This window comes from Larimichthys crocea, chromosome III (assembly GCF_000972845.2).
Source record: "Larimichthys crocea isolate SSNF chromosome III, L_crocea_2.0, whole genome shotgun sequence".
In the NCBI taxonomy this organism is placed as follows: domain Eukaryota; kingdom Metazoa; phylum Chordata; class Actinopteri; family Sciaenidae; genus Larimichthys; species Larimichthys crocea.
The window spans coordinates 47,186,558-47,202,697 of record NC_040013.1 but is presented as its reverse complement, the minus strand read 5'-3'; the positions used below and the strand labels follow the sequence as shown (position 1 = coordinate 47,202,697).

Genomic DNA, 16,140 nt, shown 5'->3' with positions numbered 1-16,140 from the left:
ATATAAGTAAGTCTAAAACCCAGCTTTCCTTCCCCAAAGACTGAAATAGTTCTTCACCTGCACGTTTGACCTCTGCAGTCTGCCGTGGACTCATTATTAGTTCTGACTGTCAATTTCTAAGAGATAAACCGCTAGATGAGAGCAAGATATGTATGAGCTCAGGCGTCTGTGCTCCTGAGGTCACCATGGGAGAGGCTGAAAATATTAAAGTGTGCTATGTTCGGGTTGTTAAAGTCACACCACATTGTTTAGAGAGGTTCCTTTAGAACTGACGCTTGAACAGGAATGCTGGAGAACCAGTAGCACCAGAGAGTTTCAAACTGGGAAATGCAAATGAATTGGATTTCGTGCATTACAGTAGCCATGTTTCAGGGAGCTCCCAAAGTGCTGAAATAGTATCCTCTGTAGGAAAAGTGGCCCAGTTTGGATTGCAGTTTCTATTTACACACACACATGTGTGTGTATATATATCAGCATAAATTAAACTCCTCTTGTATTGTGGTGCATTATTAAAACATTGCTATATATATATATTTTTTTTTTTTCTTTTTTGGCCCCATGATTTGTCTTGATAGAAATACTAATATGATCATGTTGATTAGCATCATGGTTATGTTTGCGTTTGTCATGGTTAAGCCCAGGTGGCGAATTTGATGAGACACCCAAAAGCCAATAATTAAGTCAGACAATTGTTTATGGCATCATCACTAAATTAATCATAAGATGAGACACATTAAATTTTGTGATTCAGCTGAGCAGGTTCTTCTCTAGTCTTTGCTGTGTTTTGATGAAAACATTGTGCTCAATAGTTTGGGAGCCACTGCTGGAGTCTGTTTACCTGAGGTTTCAATGTATGTCATCTGCTTTGTTGACCTTCAAGGAGGTTTTGGCAAATGTCTCACCTCTGTGCAATGTTAGTTTTATCTCTTGCGTCTCATTGTGTCTCGTTTGTGCAGATGTCTGGTCTTTAAAATGCTGACTTTTTAAAAGTCATCAGACAAAAACACACATCAGTTTGGGTGCTTTGGACAGGTTTTCTTTAGATTTTGATAAAACACATACTGGACAGGTTTTGGGCCCTCTGATTCACTTTTTTTATATTCTCAATAAGTGTATTAATACGTCCTTAAATTGATGTCCATGTTTCTTTTTGTAACTGACCTCTCTCATCTCTAACTTTTCACCTCTGACCTCAGCATTAAAAGCTCAAAAACCACTGTAGGGAATTAAGTGATCAATAGGTTTCCTAGTTTATTAGGCCAATGCCATAAGGTGACTCTTGACAAATGACCTAATTAGACTAAACAATCCACTTTAATAATAATTGTATCTAATGAAGGGATCTTACTCAGACAGTCTGTCTTTCTCCTGGAGGTTGGACATGGTAAACATGTTGCAAAGATGTAATATATCGTCTGACAACATCTGACGAGCTGTTTGTTTATTACTAATGGACAGATAAAACTCAGTGTGATGTGCACTTTATATTCATTTTAGACTCGCACATTATTATTTTCATGCAAGTACACATGGACAATGCAGTTCTCAGTTGTTGTACCCAATATACTAAACCACAGGAAGTGTCACAGATACAACATATCACAAAAACTAAAGATAATACAGGCTGCAATCAGGAAATCAAAATAAATATCTGGAAAACCACACGTACTTGTAATAAAAATACATAAGTAAACTTCCTTTATGGCATAATATTACTAAAAGTTCATTTTGAAACTGGCAGGATCTACAGTAGACAGCCTAATCTGAATATTCAGAACTTCTAAAACATTTCAAAACTTCCCTTTTTAAACCTGTGACTTCCTACAAATTCAGCTGCTTTAAGTGTTCTAGCATTGTCATGTTTTTGGCAGTCGTGTGCAAATTAATGACTGCAAAAAATATATAATTAAGAATAATTTGAAGATATTATTTTTTTTTTTAGTTTAGTTTGTAAAGAGTTTGATATAATTAAACATCCATTTTACTACTTTTACGGCTGCCACTAATGATAATTTTCACTATTGATTATTGTTTTTGATAATTTAATTCAATATTCAATGTTCTAAAAATGTGAAGAGTTTCCAGATAGAAAACAACTTTTTTATTTTTTGTAGAGATATCAAAGTTATGATGTTTACATTTGCTTGATATATGTAGAAATAACTATCAATCTTATCTTAATCTTATCTTATCTATCTTAAAGTCTAATTAATGTCTTAATTTGGATCACACTGCTCACTCTCTCATTAATAAATTGTCTATGCTTTGCCACACCTCATTAGTATTTGTGTGTTCTGTAGTCCAGGGCAGCATCACCAGTCCTCAGCATCAACCCTTCTAAGCCGATTATATTACTTAGGAGAAGATGACACCATAGTCTGGTGTTTTCCACTACACACTGCCAAGGGCCACTCGCTTGTCCATGTTTGATTTTAATCCCATATGAAATTTGTAAAGTGTCACACTCCAGTACCATGTTTTCTTTTTTATCTGTGCACAAAGTAGGAAAAGCAGAAGCTTGTTACCCAGCTATGCTTAACAACAATGGGAGGTGTTGGAAGAGCTCTGCAGGATCTGGCAGATTTCTCCCCACAGTTGCAGTTTGAGTGCTTTAAATCTCCTGAGCCAGGTATAAAAAACTGTTTCCCCTCCCCGAGCTTATGCGGCGAGTCTTCGAGGCATGCCAGCCGGCGAGCAGAGATGCAGATGGAGCAGCTCGAAAGAGAGGATTAACCTGAGCACACGGGCCAGAAGGAAGTATGGCAGGCACTGTGTCTCCCTCCCCCTTCCTTCCCTCCTGCCCTCAACAACTAAACTAAATATGGGAAGTGCCTGGAAAAAAAAAAGACAGTTTATTGCTGCACACATGAATGGACACAGTGAAGTTTTCTTTTTGGAATAAATCTTCCTGACAAATTAAAATTTAATGTTGGATGTTATTGAGGTTGTGCAGCAGTGATTCTCATACTTAAGAAACTTTCATTATCAATTAGCTTGAAAACTGTCTCAAGTGGACTTGTTTGAAGGCCAGAACCTTGCAAGAGATAAAAGGATTTGAGAAAGTGAAATAATCGACGAATTTAGAAAATGTGGCATTATCTTATGTAACGGAGGACAGTACTGATCCGCTAACGTTAGTCTCAACACTAAATAGTAGCATCTTGGCTCTTGTTCCGGTTCGGATGAAGATTTTATTTAACTCAAACAAACAGAAAACAATCCGTAAGCCATTTGTCATTCTTTTTGTAAACAGTATCTGCCTCAGCATGTTCAAATCCAAAGCCTGACAGGCCTGCTGGGCTTAAAGCTCCAAAGCTATGATGGTCAACTGAATGTGGTCTTGTTATCATGATCGCCAACAAGACGCCACAGTGACAAGAAAAGATAATCAGTGACGTGGCTTTATTTCAGTCAACACCTTCACCCAAAATATGCTGGAAACAAGAAGTGTAGGCACAAAATCTGACCTGACATCTGTTGTTATTGTCATCCTGAGCATGCTGAATCTCTTCAACATTGCTGTCAGTTCATATTTTTATCAGATATGGGATACATCCTACAGCAGATAGGAGCAGCATCCTGAAATCAGATAGCAGTGCAAGTAGCAGAGCAGAGTGTGAAGGCCTGCAGTGTGAACGTGGTCCTGGAGCGGGACCATGCGGCCTGAATACTGACGAGGAGGCTGAGTGTTTTATTCAGCACCTTGGCTTTAGCCCACCCATCAGCCTGATCAGCCTGATGGGTGGGCCGACGACACACCTCTAATGGATTGATCGCACTTTTCTCTCCTCGCCATTAACGAACGTAGTTTCTTTTGGTCTTCTCTTTTTTTCTTCCAGTTGGAAGCTTGCCAAGATGTTGATGGTTTACATGTATCTGGGGGTAACTATGACAGAAGAGTCCATTTGTTCTCGCCATCATCTTTTTTAATATCATAATTAAGCTAAGTGTATTCTAGGTCATGAAGGATTATGAAGCTGTATAATAAGTATACAGTTAGCCGTGCGGCTCTAGAGATGGTTGGTCCAACACTTACATCTAGAGTAAAATTTTTAAATATGAAGTATTAGATTGAATTAGATTTTGGCACAACATCAGTCATTTACCGGCAGGTTAAAATAACTGCCCATTATTTTAAGGCTGAATAGCCTCAACTATACTTTGTGTTTAGTGCTAATTAGTCAATGTTAGCATGCAAATATTCTACATTAAAGGACCAGTGTAGGATTTTGTGGCATCTAGTAATCTTGCAACACAGATGCCTCACCCTGTTTTTTCTAGTGTGAAGGAGAAACTAGTGGTTCAAGATGGCGGACTCCGTGGAAGAGGACCCACGGCGTCTCTAGATATATAAAGTTCATTCTAAGGTAACAAAAACATAACACTTCTTATTTTCAGGTTATTAAACACTTATAAAAATAAAGTTTTCCTTCCTGTCATATTATTATATATGAGATGTACCAGCAGTATTTTGAAAAATAACATAAGAATGTAAATATCAATGTTTAATCTGACCTTAAATGGAGTAGAAATGGAGCTTCGGGGTTTAACAAGTTAAACCTTCACCTACCACACTCGGCATCTGTTGAGACAGATGGCAAAAGTCGACCTCAGCAGGTTCCTTAATAGCGTCAAGTTAATCTGTATTTCACAACTTGTCTTTAATTATTGTGTCACACGTTTTAAGAAGTGTAATGAAACCCTTCTTGTGAATTTTCTGTGAAATCAGTTGCAGGTTGTCTTCCTGTGAAACCGTCAGAGAACTCGCTGCTCTCTCGCAGTTGACGCATTTCGCCTCTCGGGGTGGATTTGTATTTTGTGTGTTTGGCTGAAGGAGCTGATTTCTCTGTGTGGGGTATTGTTCCCTTCAGTCCCATGTGGTCAAGAGGATTCAGGGATTTTGAGATTTGCTTCATAAAATTCATTTCTTAAGAGCAAGCGCTTTAAAGCGAGTGCAATTGCAGCAGCTTAAGAAAATGAGCTCGGTAACCACACTCCTGTCTGCTCATGTTTATTAAGCAGCAAAAAAACAAAACAAAACTGTGGGAGTGCTTCCAGCTTGCATCTGATTCTCACTGCACTCATACATTTTGGGAAACAATTTGGAAGGTTTTAGTGCATTAAAAAAATATGATCAGAAATGTTGCTGTGCTATGTGACAAGCATCCTGCTCCTGATGTTTTTGTTGCCAAGGGATCTACATTGAAGCAGCTCTGGTAGAGAGAAAAACGCAGCCAAAATAAAAATAGACTGTGTGAAACAGATAAGGGCAGTGAGTGATGGAGCCGTCCCTTTTTTGCCAGTGGTTAAGTTGATGTCTGAGCCACAGTGAAGCGCAGATATGACACCCAGCTCTTGCACATGGGGAGTAACCCCTCCCCTTCCCTGACTAAACACTGCAGAGAGGACTTGTTGTTGACTCCACGGGGACCGACCTAGTTCCCTTTCACAGCTAAAGGTCACATGTCTTGTTGCTCGGGACTGATTCTGTGTGCAGACTTCATTTCAAACACAAATAATGAAGATGTAACAGTAAGACATCAACACCTACAGTGACCAGAGGAAGGGGCAGACAAAAGCAGAAATTTTTTTTTCTTTTTTTTGTTAGTTTTTTTTGTCTTAAATGTGTTCTCAAGTTAGTTCCAGGCTAAATTCCCATTATCTGGAATAAAACTTTTCCAGATTTGACAAATGCTGACAGCACTCAGGCAGGGCCGGGTAGTTGAAACTCACCCCTGAGCCTCGGTGGTGGTGGTGGTGGTGGTGGTGACTGTGGTCAGTGGAGGAGGCAGCTGGCGCTCTTATTAGGCAGTATTAGCTCAGCGCCCTCAACCGCAGCCACAAACTTATCTCCTGTACTCATTTGCAATGGAAAAAGCAAAGCCGACTGGGGCCTGTTTGCCGGCAGAGGATGACGGGGCCGGAGAGGAGAAGCCTGGAAGGCTGTCATCACCCACTGTGACAGCTTTACTGCTCTGTGTTTACATTAATATACAGTAACGTCATGTAGCCACTCAGTGGCAGGCAGGCGGTAGGATATCCGGACTACATGTTTGCAAACTTATTTAGATTTATTATCCCTGAGGTTCATATAAAATTGATATGAGTCATATTTATTAATTCTTCAGGTTTAGTTTGGAAAAAGCAGGAAAGGATAAAGGGGATACATCTGATTTTGAGAATCACTGATGACTGTTTCATCATGTTATCTCATGTAGAGCAGCAAATATTTTTTTCAAATTGCGGGAATCTGTCTTATTTTGAAATAAAACATTTCAATGAAACACATTATCCTGTCTGTTTAGGTTAGGTTTGATATTTTGGATAGAGTTTTACTTTTCTGTTGAACCTGTCCATTTTTCATCGTGTTCATACGTGTCGGCCTCTGACTTGTCGCCATTTGCCATAAAATGATTGGTTCACATTGACTATTTAATTTGTCAATGGAAGCAGCATGGAGATGTCACATAAATGCTGGTAGTTGAGAACAAGTTTCTCTACAAATGGTTGTGCCATATTGTTGTGTGGCTTTGTTTAGCAGTGTGCTGTGGACCTGTTCTATAACATCCTGCCATACTGTTCCCACTGGTCGTGTGTTTAATTATGCAGAAACATAGCATTCATTTCTGAGAACGTACACAACAAAAAGACTGCAAACCAGCAAATATGGATATAAACCATGCAGGTTTCTGTGTTCAGTGTGTTTTTGTTTCTTTGGCACTTTAAGGTTGTTTGAAGACGTTCATGAGTTTCTTTAATACTTCTCATATTGTTTTGAACCGTCCTCCTATCAGGATGTGCAGGACAAGATGTTGAGATTTGGCCTGTAACAACTTTATCTGTAAAGATCTGCAAATACGTTTATGAGTATCTTAATTCCAACATCACAAGGAAGGAAATGCGTTAAACATGTTTTTTAAGCCTCAAGAACACACACTACATCTTGTTGAGAAAAACTGAACCTAAACATGTATTATAAACAACAATGTATTTGTTTAGAAGAAAACCCCACAGGGTAGCTTTAACATAACTTATTTCTACATGCATTTAGGTCACTGGGATATTTGAACAATTACATATTGTAATCACTATTATATCAGTATTTAGTGTGTCATTATTGTGTTTGTTACTGTTGGTTTGGCTGTTGGTTTTTATTGACACTTCATGCAGATAGCACAGCTTCCCATCATTGTTCAGGCATTAAAGTCTCTTCTTCTATCAGCTGTTAGAGGCTGTTGTAAAAACTGTTTTGTTGTTCTGCATATCTGTAACACTGCATGCCAACAAAGAAGCTTGAAATGTGCAGCAGGGAAAACAACAGGGTTAGGATGTGACTCTTATTAGATTTTTATCCAGATTTGATGTAATCTCATTGATTTTGGCAAGTAACTTTATTTAAAGCACACCTTTATCAATATTCCAATTTTGGAAGTACCAACTGCTTTTTAGAAGATTTTCTATGAAGCATTGGTAGACGTATTGGTAGGACATGTTCTAAGACATTGTCTAAAATAATGAGTTCTGCTTTGATGAAACAATTAGTATGAAGGAAATGAGATATCAGTTCTCAGCTAACACAAACACGGTATCTCTCATAATTAAAGTTGGCGTGCTGATGATGACTTTCTCCCTGATGTTTGTGTGCTCAGACTTCAGCACCTCTCTGAGCCTCATTTTATTTCTTACCTCCAGCCAAACTTGCGTGTGGGAACTTTGACAAGGTGGAAGAACAAGTATGCACAGCAGTTACTGAGAGAAAAGCACCCCAGGGCGTCAGTTGCTGACATTCTTGTACTCGGTGGTGTGGCGCAGCTCTGTATTGTCTACTTACATGTTATTTCTCTCTTTTTTTTGTTTCAGTCATTTCAAGGCAGTCAAGGAAGAGCCTATCTGTTTAATTCAGTGTAAGTATGAGACCCACACCTACAGTCGACCTCATTTGTTTTGACCACACTGGAAAACTTAGTTGCTTTGTTGCCTTTTTATGCATTTGGTTTATTCAGGCTCACACTGTGTGATTCCCAAGTGATCTGGAGCTTGTAAAGAAAAGTTACATGGACCCACAAAAGCTCAGTTGTTGCACAGACTTATAGAACGTGTTCTTACTGGGCGCATTTGTTTGAGTTAAAACCAGAGTTCAATTATCTCCTTTTCACCTAAGCCTAGTGTTTTGCTCTCACACTTGTTTAGTCTTGTTGTCTGAACACAGTCCTCTAACATTTAGAACAATGTACTGGAAGGAGGAGGCGACAAAAGTACAACAGAAAGGGGCACGACTACCTTTGAACTGAAAAACAAGGGGTACATGGGTTACCATACAACTTTCTGCTGATTTTATTCCAAGTATTGCACTCCATTAGATTCACTCAGCAGACACTTGAATTCCCACTGCACCCGTATGAACTCTCTGTTGGTAGCAGTCTGAGGTTCAGTGTCTTGTTCAAGGACATTTCATCATGTGGACAGCAGACAGTGAGAATCTACTGGCTAACCTACTGGTTAGTCAGGGTGCCTCTACACCTCCCAGTTCAACAATAGCTAGCAGTGACAAGAAATGCAGTGGATTGGAAATGGGCCATTCTGAATTTGGAATTTTTTGGCATCATTGGGAATCAAAACTAGTCTGATTCCAGTCTTTGCTAACTTCACCCAGTAAGTACTGGTTTGCAGGTCAAAATAGGTGTAGACATCTAGATCTTGCATTTTGTGAAAGGTTGCATGTAACCTTCAGGTATCAACACTCTCCAGGGCTCTGGAAGTCATTCCAAAAATGTCCAGTGTGAAAGTACTCAAAATCCAGTGAACAATGCCTATCATAGTTTGCAGGTGAAAATACATGTAGCCCAAAAACAGCCCAAGTTCTGAAGACGTCTGCATGTGGCCCGGTTACATATAATGGCGCCTCAATAAGTTTATTTATCTATGGCATGTTCTTGAATCAAATCCAATCTGAGGCACAGTTTGTACAGGAAGGAGTGGAGTCATTTTCCTTAAAGTATTGGTGATGTAATATTTAAAGTTTGGAAGACTTCCTTCTAATACAGGTGCATATTACCAAAAATTGAGAGATGTAATAATCAGTACATCAACATGTAATAGTATACTTTCTCTCTTCACAATGAGTACTTGCACTTTCAATACCTGAGGATATTTTACTGATTTTATTTTAAATAAAAGATTTGAGCTTTTCTTCCATGGCTCATCCTGACCATCCTGTGACCTTTTTGCTACTTCCTGTCTTCCCTACAGAGTGAATGTCGGCTGCGGGCCAGCAGAGGAGCGGGTCCTCCTCACAGGTTTACATGCTGTGGCTGATATCTACTGTGAAAACTGTAAAACCACCCTGGGTTGGAAATATGTAAGTCTGTCATTCCTTAAACTTTAACCTGAGCCCTTTTACTTTCCTGTCTGAACGTTTCTTGACGCAACACTTACTGCTTTGTTGTTGCACAACTATGTGGTTTCTTGGCTTCCAAGGGGACAAATTATGTTATTACAGGTCAAAAGAACAAGGTTGCTCTCATTAAAGCATTGCTTGTTAAAGCCATGGTGACAGTTTTTTTCTTTTGCTCGGTTGCATTTAGGCTCAGAGATTGAGCACTCTGTGGTCTCCTAGCGCTCAAGATAATTACAGTGCCGAAAGGTTGGCTGCAGACAGCCAGACTGGTACCTCTGAGAGTCTACAGTGATTAAATGTCAGGCCATTTTGAAGAGGCTTGTCCCAGTAATTGTCTGAAAAGACTATGAAAGGGTGTAAAATAACTGAACAAAGCATAAGACAGGGACTCACTTAAAGCCGCTCCTTCAGTGACAAAAACAATTAGAGATTCTCAGGAAGGCCCCACAAGCAAAGCAGAACTGGTTTACAAGGCAAAACAGGCTGAGCAAAAAACCAGAGACACAGACCCACATCAGCACCCTGATTCTCCTGAAGTTCAGCAGGACGTGGACATACGGCGGAAATCATACAGCACTTCAAGAGATGCATTTCCATACAGGAAGTTAAAAGAGGTAATTTGGTCACTGAAAGGAAAGTTCTTAAAGGCACTGTTTGTTTCTCTGCATCTGCAAAGAACTGCTCATCTCAGATGATAATGAGGCCAGATTAATAAATGTTTTAGATTGAAAGTGGATTTACTCCACTATCTTTATGTAAACCCTTTTAAACATTTTAGACTCTTCTTATTCTCGACCGTGATCACATAAAAATACAAGTCCATCTGACCACACTCCTTTACTATGTGACTTTTTGTTAATGTCTAGCAGCAAGACAGGGAGGAGCACATGGAATATAAAACTGTTTTCAATTGAAATTCATTTTTGACTTTGGAAACAGAAGTTTGACAAAAACAATCTTAATCTCAACATTCACTGTATCTTTGAACGTCACCACTGGAATTTTAAGGAAAGTTCTTTGAGTTTGAACCAAGTTAGGGACAGTGGGATTAAATAATTAAAATGATAATAAATAATTTACAATTCAGTGACATCACTTGTTCAACTTGTGTATTCAGACATATCTTTACCACATTTATTTATGTGTTTAAGTAATTCAAAAAATATTGGAATAAATTTTCTGATTTCGATAGCTTCTAGTGTGAACTTGGTCCAAAGTTGCTCTTGTAAATCAAGTTTTCTCTCTTTCTTTCTCTGTGTGTTTTCCAGGAGCACGCGTTTGAAAGCAGTCAAAAGTACAAAGAGGGAAAGTTCATCATCGAGCTGGCTCATATGATCAAGGACAACGGATGGGAGTGACACTCCGGCCGCTCTCTCTTTTTCTGACCTTGGAATGCTCTTTATTGAACAGCGTGGAGTCCCCTCCCCACACCTCCTTTACAAAAACCCTCCACGAACATCCACCCCTCGCCTCCTCCACGTGCACACACCCACCTGCTCATCGTGAAACTGAACAGAACAAATGACATTTAAAGAAAAAAAAAAAAAAACGGTGGCGAGGAAGTGAAGCAGCTGTTGAAAAACCACGTCACAGGAGTCCTGTCGTTACTTTAAAGATTGTGTGTTCTCCTTTGCAGCTCCAGGGCTTTTGGGTTAGACCCCCCCATCCCCCCCACCGAACCACGCTTACAAGTGATTGTGGTGTTATGGCGACCACTATGCGAACGAAATAGACTTCACTGAGAGGACATTTCTTTGTTTTCTTTATTTCGCCCATCCAGCGAGACGAATGACTTTGACGACTTTCGTTTAATGTTATTTGCTTTAGTTTTAACTTCTGGGTTTGGTAAGGTTTCGGTTTGATGGCAGATGGATGTTACTGGTTAGCATTTTATTTCCCTGTCAAGTCTGTCATGTTCTGTTTATTTGTTTTTTTGGCTTGTTGTATTTCTGCCCATAGCTGAGCATGTTTTTCTTTGCTAATTTCCAAATGAGCAATCAGGGACGGGTGAGGAACGGAGGGGAAAGGGAGTTTATCATAGTTACAAATATGTAGCAGCATCTCGCTTTTTTTTTAAGAAAAAAAAAAAAAAAGAAAAATCAGTGGCAATGGATGGGATTGCAGTAGTGTGGGATTTTAATTCCTGGTTATTTTCTGTTTTTATCCTTTTCCTTTTCATGTGTATTTTCTTTATTTTCACCCCTTCTGGTACTTTTCAGCATCCAAAAAGCATTGAAAGCAGCACCTAGTATTTGTTTGACATAAATAAATTTATATACATATACGTATATATACATACACATATAAATATATAGATATATAAATATTTGTAGTGTTTGGCTAAATGCGATTGTGGCTGGTCCCATTTTGCAGCAGTACCATAAGTGAAAAAGACATGAAAGGAGCAGAAATAGTTTCTAGACTGGGGAACTGAAATCAGTGTCCACATGTCATAAAACATTAGGGCAGACTGTATTATTCCATTGTCTAGTAATGAAACAATAAGAGACACAACTACACATGAATATATATATACACATAGTATGATTACATATCCATAAATACTATGAAAATGTTCGTAGTACGTAGATATTGGAACATGGATTCTATATATTTGCTGTCATGCACATATGTATATATGCATATGACTGTGTGTATATATGCATTGTGTGTGTGTGTGTGTGTGTGTGTGTGTGTGCTCACGCATTACACAGTGGCATACTTGAACAATGCTACTTCGTTTGCACTTTGCAGAGGCCTTTGGTTCATCTCAGTTTAGAGGCAAAAAGCTTGTTCGCTCTCGTCTGTTTTTTAATGGCCTTCTCACAGATGAACGACAGATTGTTGAAGACGGAAAGAAAGTTTGAACTGGACGGTTTGAGGGTTTTATTGTCTCTGTGAAGACTGTAGTGTGTTTAGCAGCTGTCTGTTAGATACTTCTAGATAATTTGGTTTGATTTTATTGGAATTATACCGACAAATTCAGCTTTTCCTCTTCAGTTTTTGATCGATTTTTTTGAACCCCCTTTGGAGAGAAAGTGTAGCTTCTGATTCTTTGCTGCTATCCGAGAAATCCTGTCATTTCTTCACGGTCTTGTAGGTCTTTTGCACTTTATTGCTTATCCGTCTCTCTTTCTCTCTTAGACGTTTGAATTGTCTCTTTGTGGACGGCGTCTGTAATTTGCCTCTAAGCCGTATGAATCTTGTGCCTCTTCAAAACATGAACGGCCTCCCCTCTTTTTTTCTGTTGTGCAGTGCATAACTCTGAAAACCGTCATGTGAACCGATGTGTCTTCCCCCCCTTCTGGTTCAAAGTGGCCCTCAATTCTTCTCCAAAAATCCTCAGAGCTCTTCCCTGTTTTGTTTTTGGGACAACAGAGACTTGGTATAAATACACGCATATATTTTCTATGTTAAGATTTAGAGGTGCAAAATCAGATGGATATTCAGTATATTATTTCTCAGAGTAAAGCAGAGAGGGCGAGGTTTGGAATATGCGGGATGCCCAGGGCTTGTTGTTTGACTTTTTTTATTGAAGGGATAAAAAAAGATGGCAGCAGGTGCAGGTGGGGCAGGGTGGAATGAGAAAGATTTAAAAATCAACAGTGATTGATTACTTTGCCGGCAAGGTCAGTCAGATCACACGACCTTTTATCCTAAAAACGATGACAATGCAAACCCTTAATAGATAGCAGTGATACCTACTTGAAAATATAAAGACATAAACAGCTGAGATATTGGCCCGTGTTACAGTTTTTGTACATAAAGTAACATATTTAAGGTTTTATACGTATTTCTACTGGGTTAGTTGTTTTACTTCCCCAACTTGAAGCACTTTTGTTCACTGTACCTCTGGCTGTGTGTGTCTGTGTGTGTGTGTGCGTGTGCGTGCATGCATGTGTATCAGCCCACATGCATGCACACACACAAAAGTGAATGTTTAGTTTATTTTCCTCAGACAGTTTTATTTCTCTTTTTTTCTCTTTTTATTTGGTTTGGAAGTGTTTTTATTTGTCCTGTTTTTTTTTTTTTTTTTCTTTCACACGTGTTCGGTTTCACTGACTCTCCCAGTGATCTTTGAGGTCGAGAGCCAGGTTAGTTTGTTTGAAAGTGATTTATCCCGTTTTTTTTGTTTTTTTTTCCCTGTTAGCTTGTTTATTTAGCTTGTGTGGTGAGAGCCCATTAGAGGGCCAGTGTTTAGGTCTCTGCTGAGCCATGTAGACGTTGAGGGCGAGCTGGAATCTCCCACCATGTCACAGGGAGAGCCTTTACCAAGACCCTTTCTCCACCACAGTCAGTGTCTCCTCCTGTATAGAGGGATTTCAGGTGATGAAACACACCCAATGGCAGCCATATTGGAGGTCCTTAACTGTGCTGTGAATATCTGATTGTATTTCTTGAGATTTTTTTTGTGAGAAAATTAACTGTTACTTCCCTGATCTGTTTGATTTTGAGTTTTTGATAATAGCTTGTCAGCTACCTGAGCTTAGTTTGCTACATCCCAATTCTGAGGCTGCATACTCTGAGGTTTACATTCAAAGACTCCAAACAGGTCAAACAAGACCTGCTGTAATTTAAAGACTCCTTCAAATGCAGCTGTCTTTTGCTTGAATTTGTCGCACCCAAGGGGGGGTCATAATCTTCTGTACACCTGTTCTGACATGGTTGTTAAGCTACTCGCCTGGCTGCAGTGATGTTGAAATGTACTTCAGGGTGTGTCATCACGCTGCAACATCACAGTTGAGGTGCAAATGACTTGAAACCAGAGACGGCTTTGAAACTAACCTCTTCAGCCTGATGTTCTGTCAGTGGTGCATTCAAGCAGTCATCAATAGGTAGAGAAATATGGTCCTGTGGTAATCAGTGCTGTCAAGCTACATTTCATGAACATATCACACAACTTATCTGACTTTACTACTTGGTATTCACCACTTTGTCAGCCATTTCCTGATGACAAACTTGAAAAACTACTGAGACTGAAAGTTTGATCACATCACATGATCTATCTCAGCTAATCAGTTGCCCAGTGACAGAACTGTAGGTGATCAAATTTTAGTTATTTTCTGAGCACTGAGCACATGAACAGAAATGTGACCATCTACAATGACAACTTGAGTAACTGCTGAGGAAGATTGTGTGAAGATTGAAAGGTCCACAACAGCTACCAAATGGACTTTGTGGTGTGATTATTTTAATTTCCAACTGACTTTAGTAGTCAAGGAGCACCTGAATGCACCATTAGTTTTATGTCCATGAGGCCACACTGTCTCATTTTGAGAGGACATGCAGTATCTGTCCTGCATCCTTCAAAGTTTGCAACTCCTGAATTGGGATGCAGCTTTCATCTGCTCAGCCAGCCTTCACTGTCCAATATAGCAAATAAGAAGTTTTTCCAAACTCATAGAGCAATGAGAACGGCACTGGTAGCTAATATTGGAAAAAAAAGATCTTACCAGACTATACATGGCTGCTTAAATCATTACTGAATGGACCCACAGACGTCTGACCTTCCTTACTAACTGTTGAATGCGCACAACCAGTTTCTCCAAAGGACCTCCAGGATGGCACCAGTAGTGGTTGCTGGGAGCGGAGCACCTATACTCTCCCTTCAATCAGTCTAAGTTAAAACAACAAAAAGCAGTTGCCAGTGTCACCGCCGGTGTGTACCAAATAAGAACCAGGTTCTATCAAATGCATCAGTGTCATGTGTCAGTGGGCAGGAAGGAAGCCAGGGATCATGTTGGAGTGTACCCTGAAGATTCAACTGCTATACCAAAATTAAAGAGAAGATATCCTGTCACTTATGACATTGTCTTTCTGTAGAATGTTAACCACGTCAAAGCAGCCTGGATGAAAAATGTAGATATTTGCTGCTGAAATCTGTTTACTTTTTATTGTTATTTTGTTTTATTGTGACACTGGCTACTGTCTTTTTGAACTCTGTTACTGTCTAAACGTACCTGAAAGGATGTTGTTCAAAGGCAAGATGGGTATACAGGGGAAAAGACTGTACAAGTTCTTTTCTTAGGCCTGTCAAACTACAGTTTAAGGTCTAAAGCATGTTGTATTTATAATGGCTATATGTCGTGCCTGTTTTATTATTATTTTTTCCCTAAATTTAAAAACAAAAATATTATGCTTTTTATTTGTCTTCATTGCTTTGCATTCTGTCTTAGTAAAGCCATGTCACATGTCTGTTTTCACTCTAATGTAAACTATCAGATATCACAATAAATTTTCAATGGCATTACGTTGTGGATTGTGTCAAGTTGTCATTACTTTTGAGTTACTATTTGGAATTGTTTTATTCAGGGACTTATTGAGGCATTAGGAGGTCTAAATCTGTATCTAAAGATGTATTCTACTCATTTCAACTTCAGAAGAATCTGATTTTTGAAATATATAAACATACATGATGAAACATCTGCATGTGACACAAATAAAGAGAAACAGAACAGACCCCAAATTTGAAGAGGTGTACAGTACAAACAGTTTGTCTATTTTCGTCCTTTCACTTGACCAGCTGTTATTTGGTTGAGAAAATGTTAGCAGTATCATCAGATGGCTAATAAATAAATCAATTTAATGCTAAATCTTATTATTATTATTATTATTATTATTATATTTACTATTCTGAAAATTATGCAACAATCTCATAGTAGGGTTTTTCATTTTGTGTTTTAAATCGTCTGATAATCTTTTAATTGTCCATGTTAATATGCATTTAAATAGAAATTATACAG

General features: G+C 38.9%; 1 protein-coding gene across 4 annotated transcripts in view; it reads left to right on the top strand.

The window, feature by feature from the left end:
* Positions 1 to 15,654, top strand: part of ypel1 (yippee-like 1) — a 29,163-nt gene extending 13,509 nt beyond the window's left edge. For all 4 annotated transcript variants that reach the window (XM_019263534.2, XM_019263533.2, XM_010747978.3 and 1 more), the window contains exons 3-5: positions 7,861 to 7,904; positions 9,250 to 9,358; positions 10,666 to 15,654. In XM_019263534.2, coding sequence (XP_019119079.1) covers positions 7,861 to 7,904; positions 9,250 to 9,358; positions 10,666 to 10,755 — 243 coding nt within the window. In that variant the 3' untranslated portion in view covers positions 10,756 to 15,654. The remainder of the gene's footprint in view (positions 1 to 7,860; positions 7,905 to 9,249; positions 9,359 to 10,665) is intronic.
* The last annotated feature ends 486 nt before the right edge of the window (positions 15,655 to 16,140 follow it).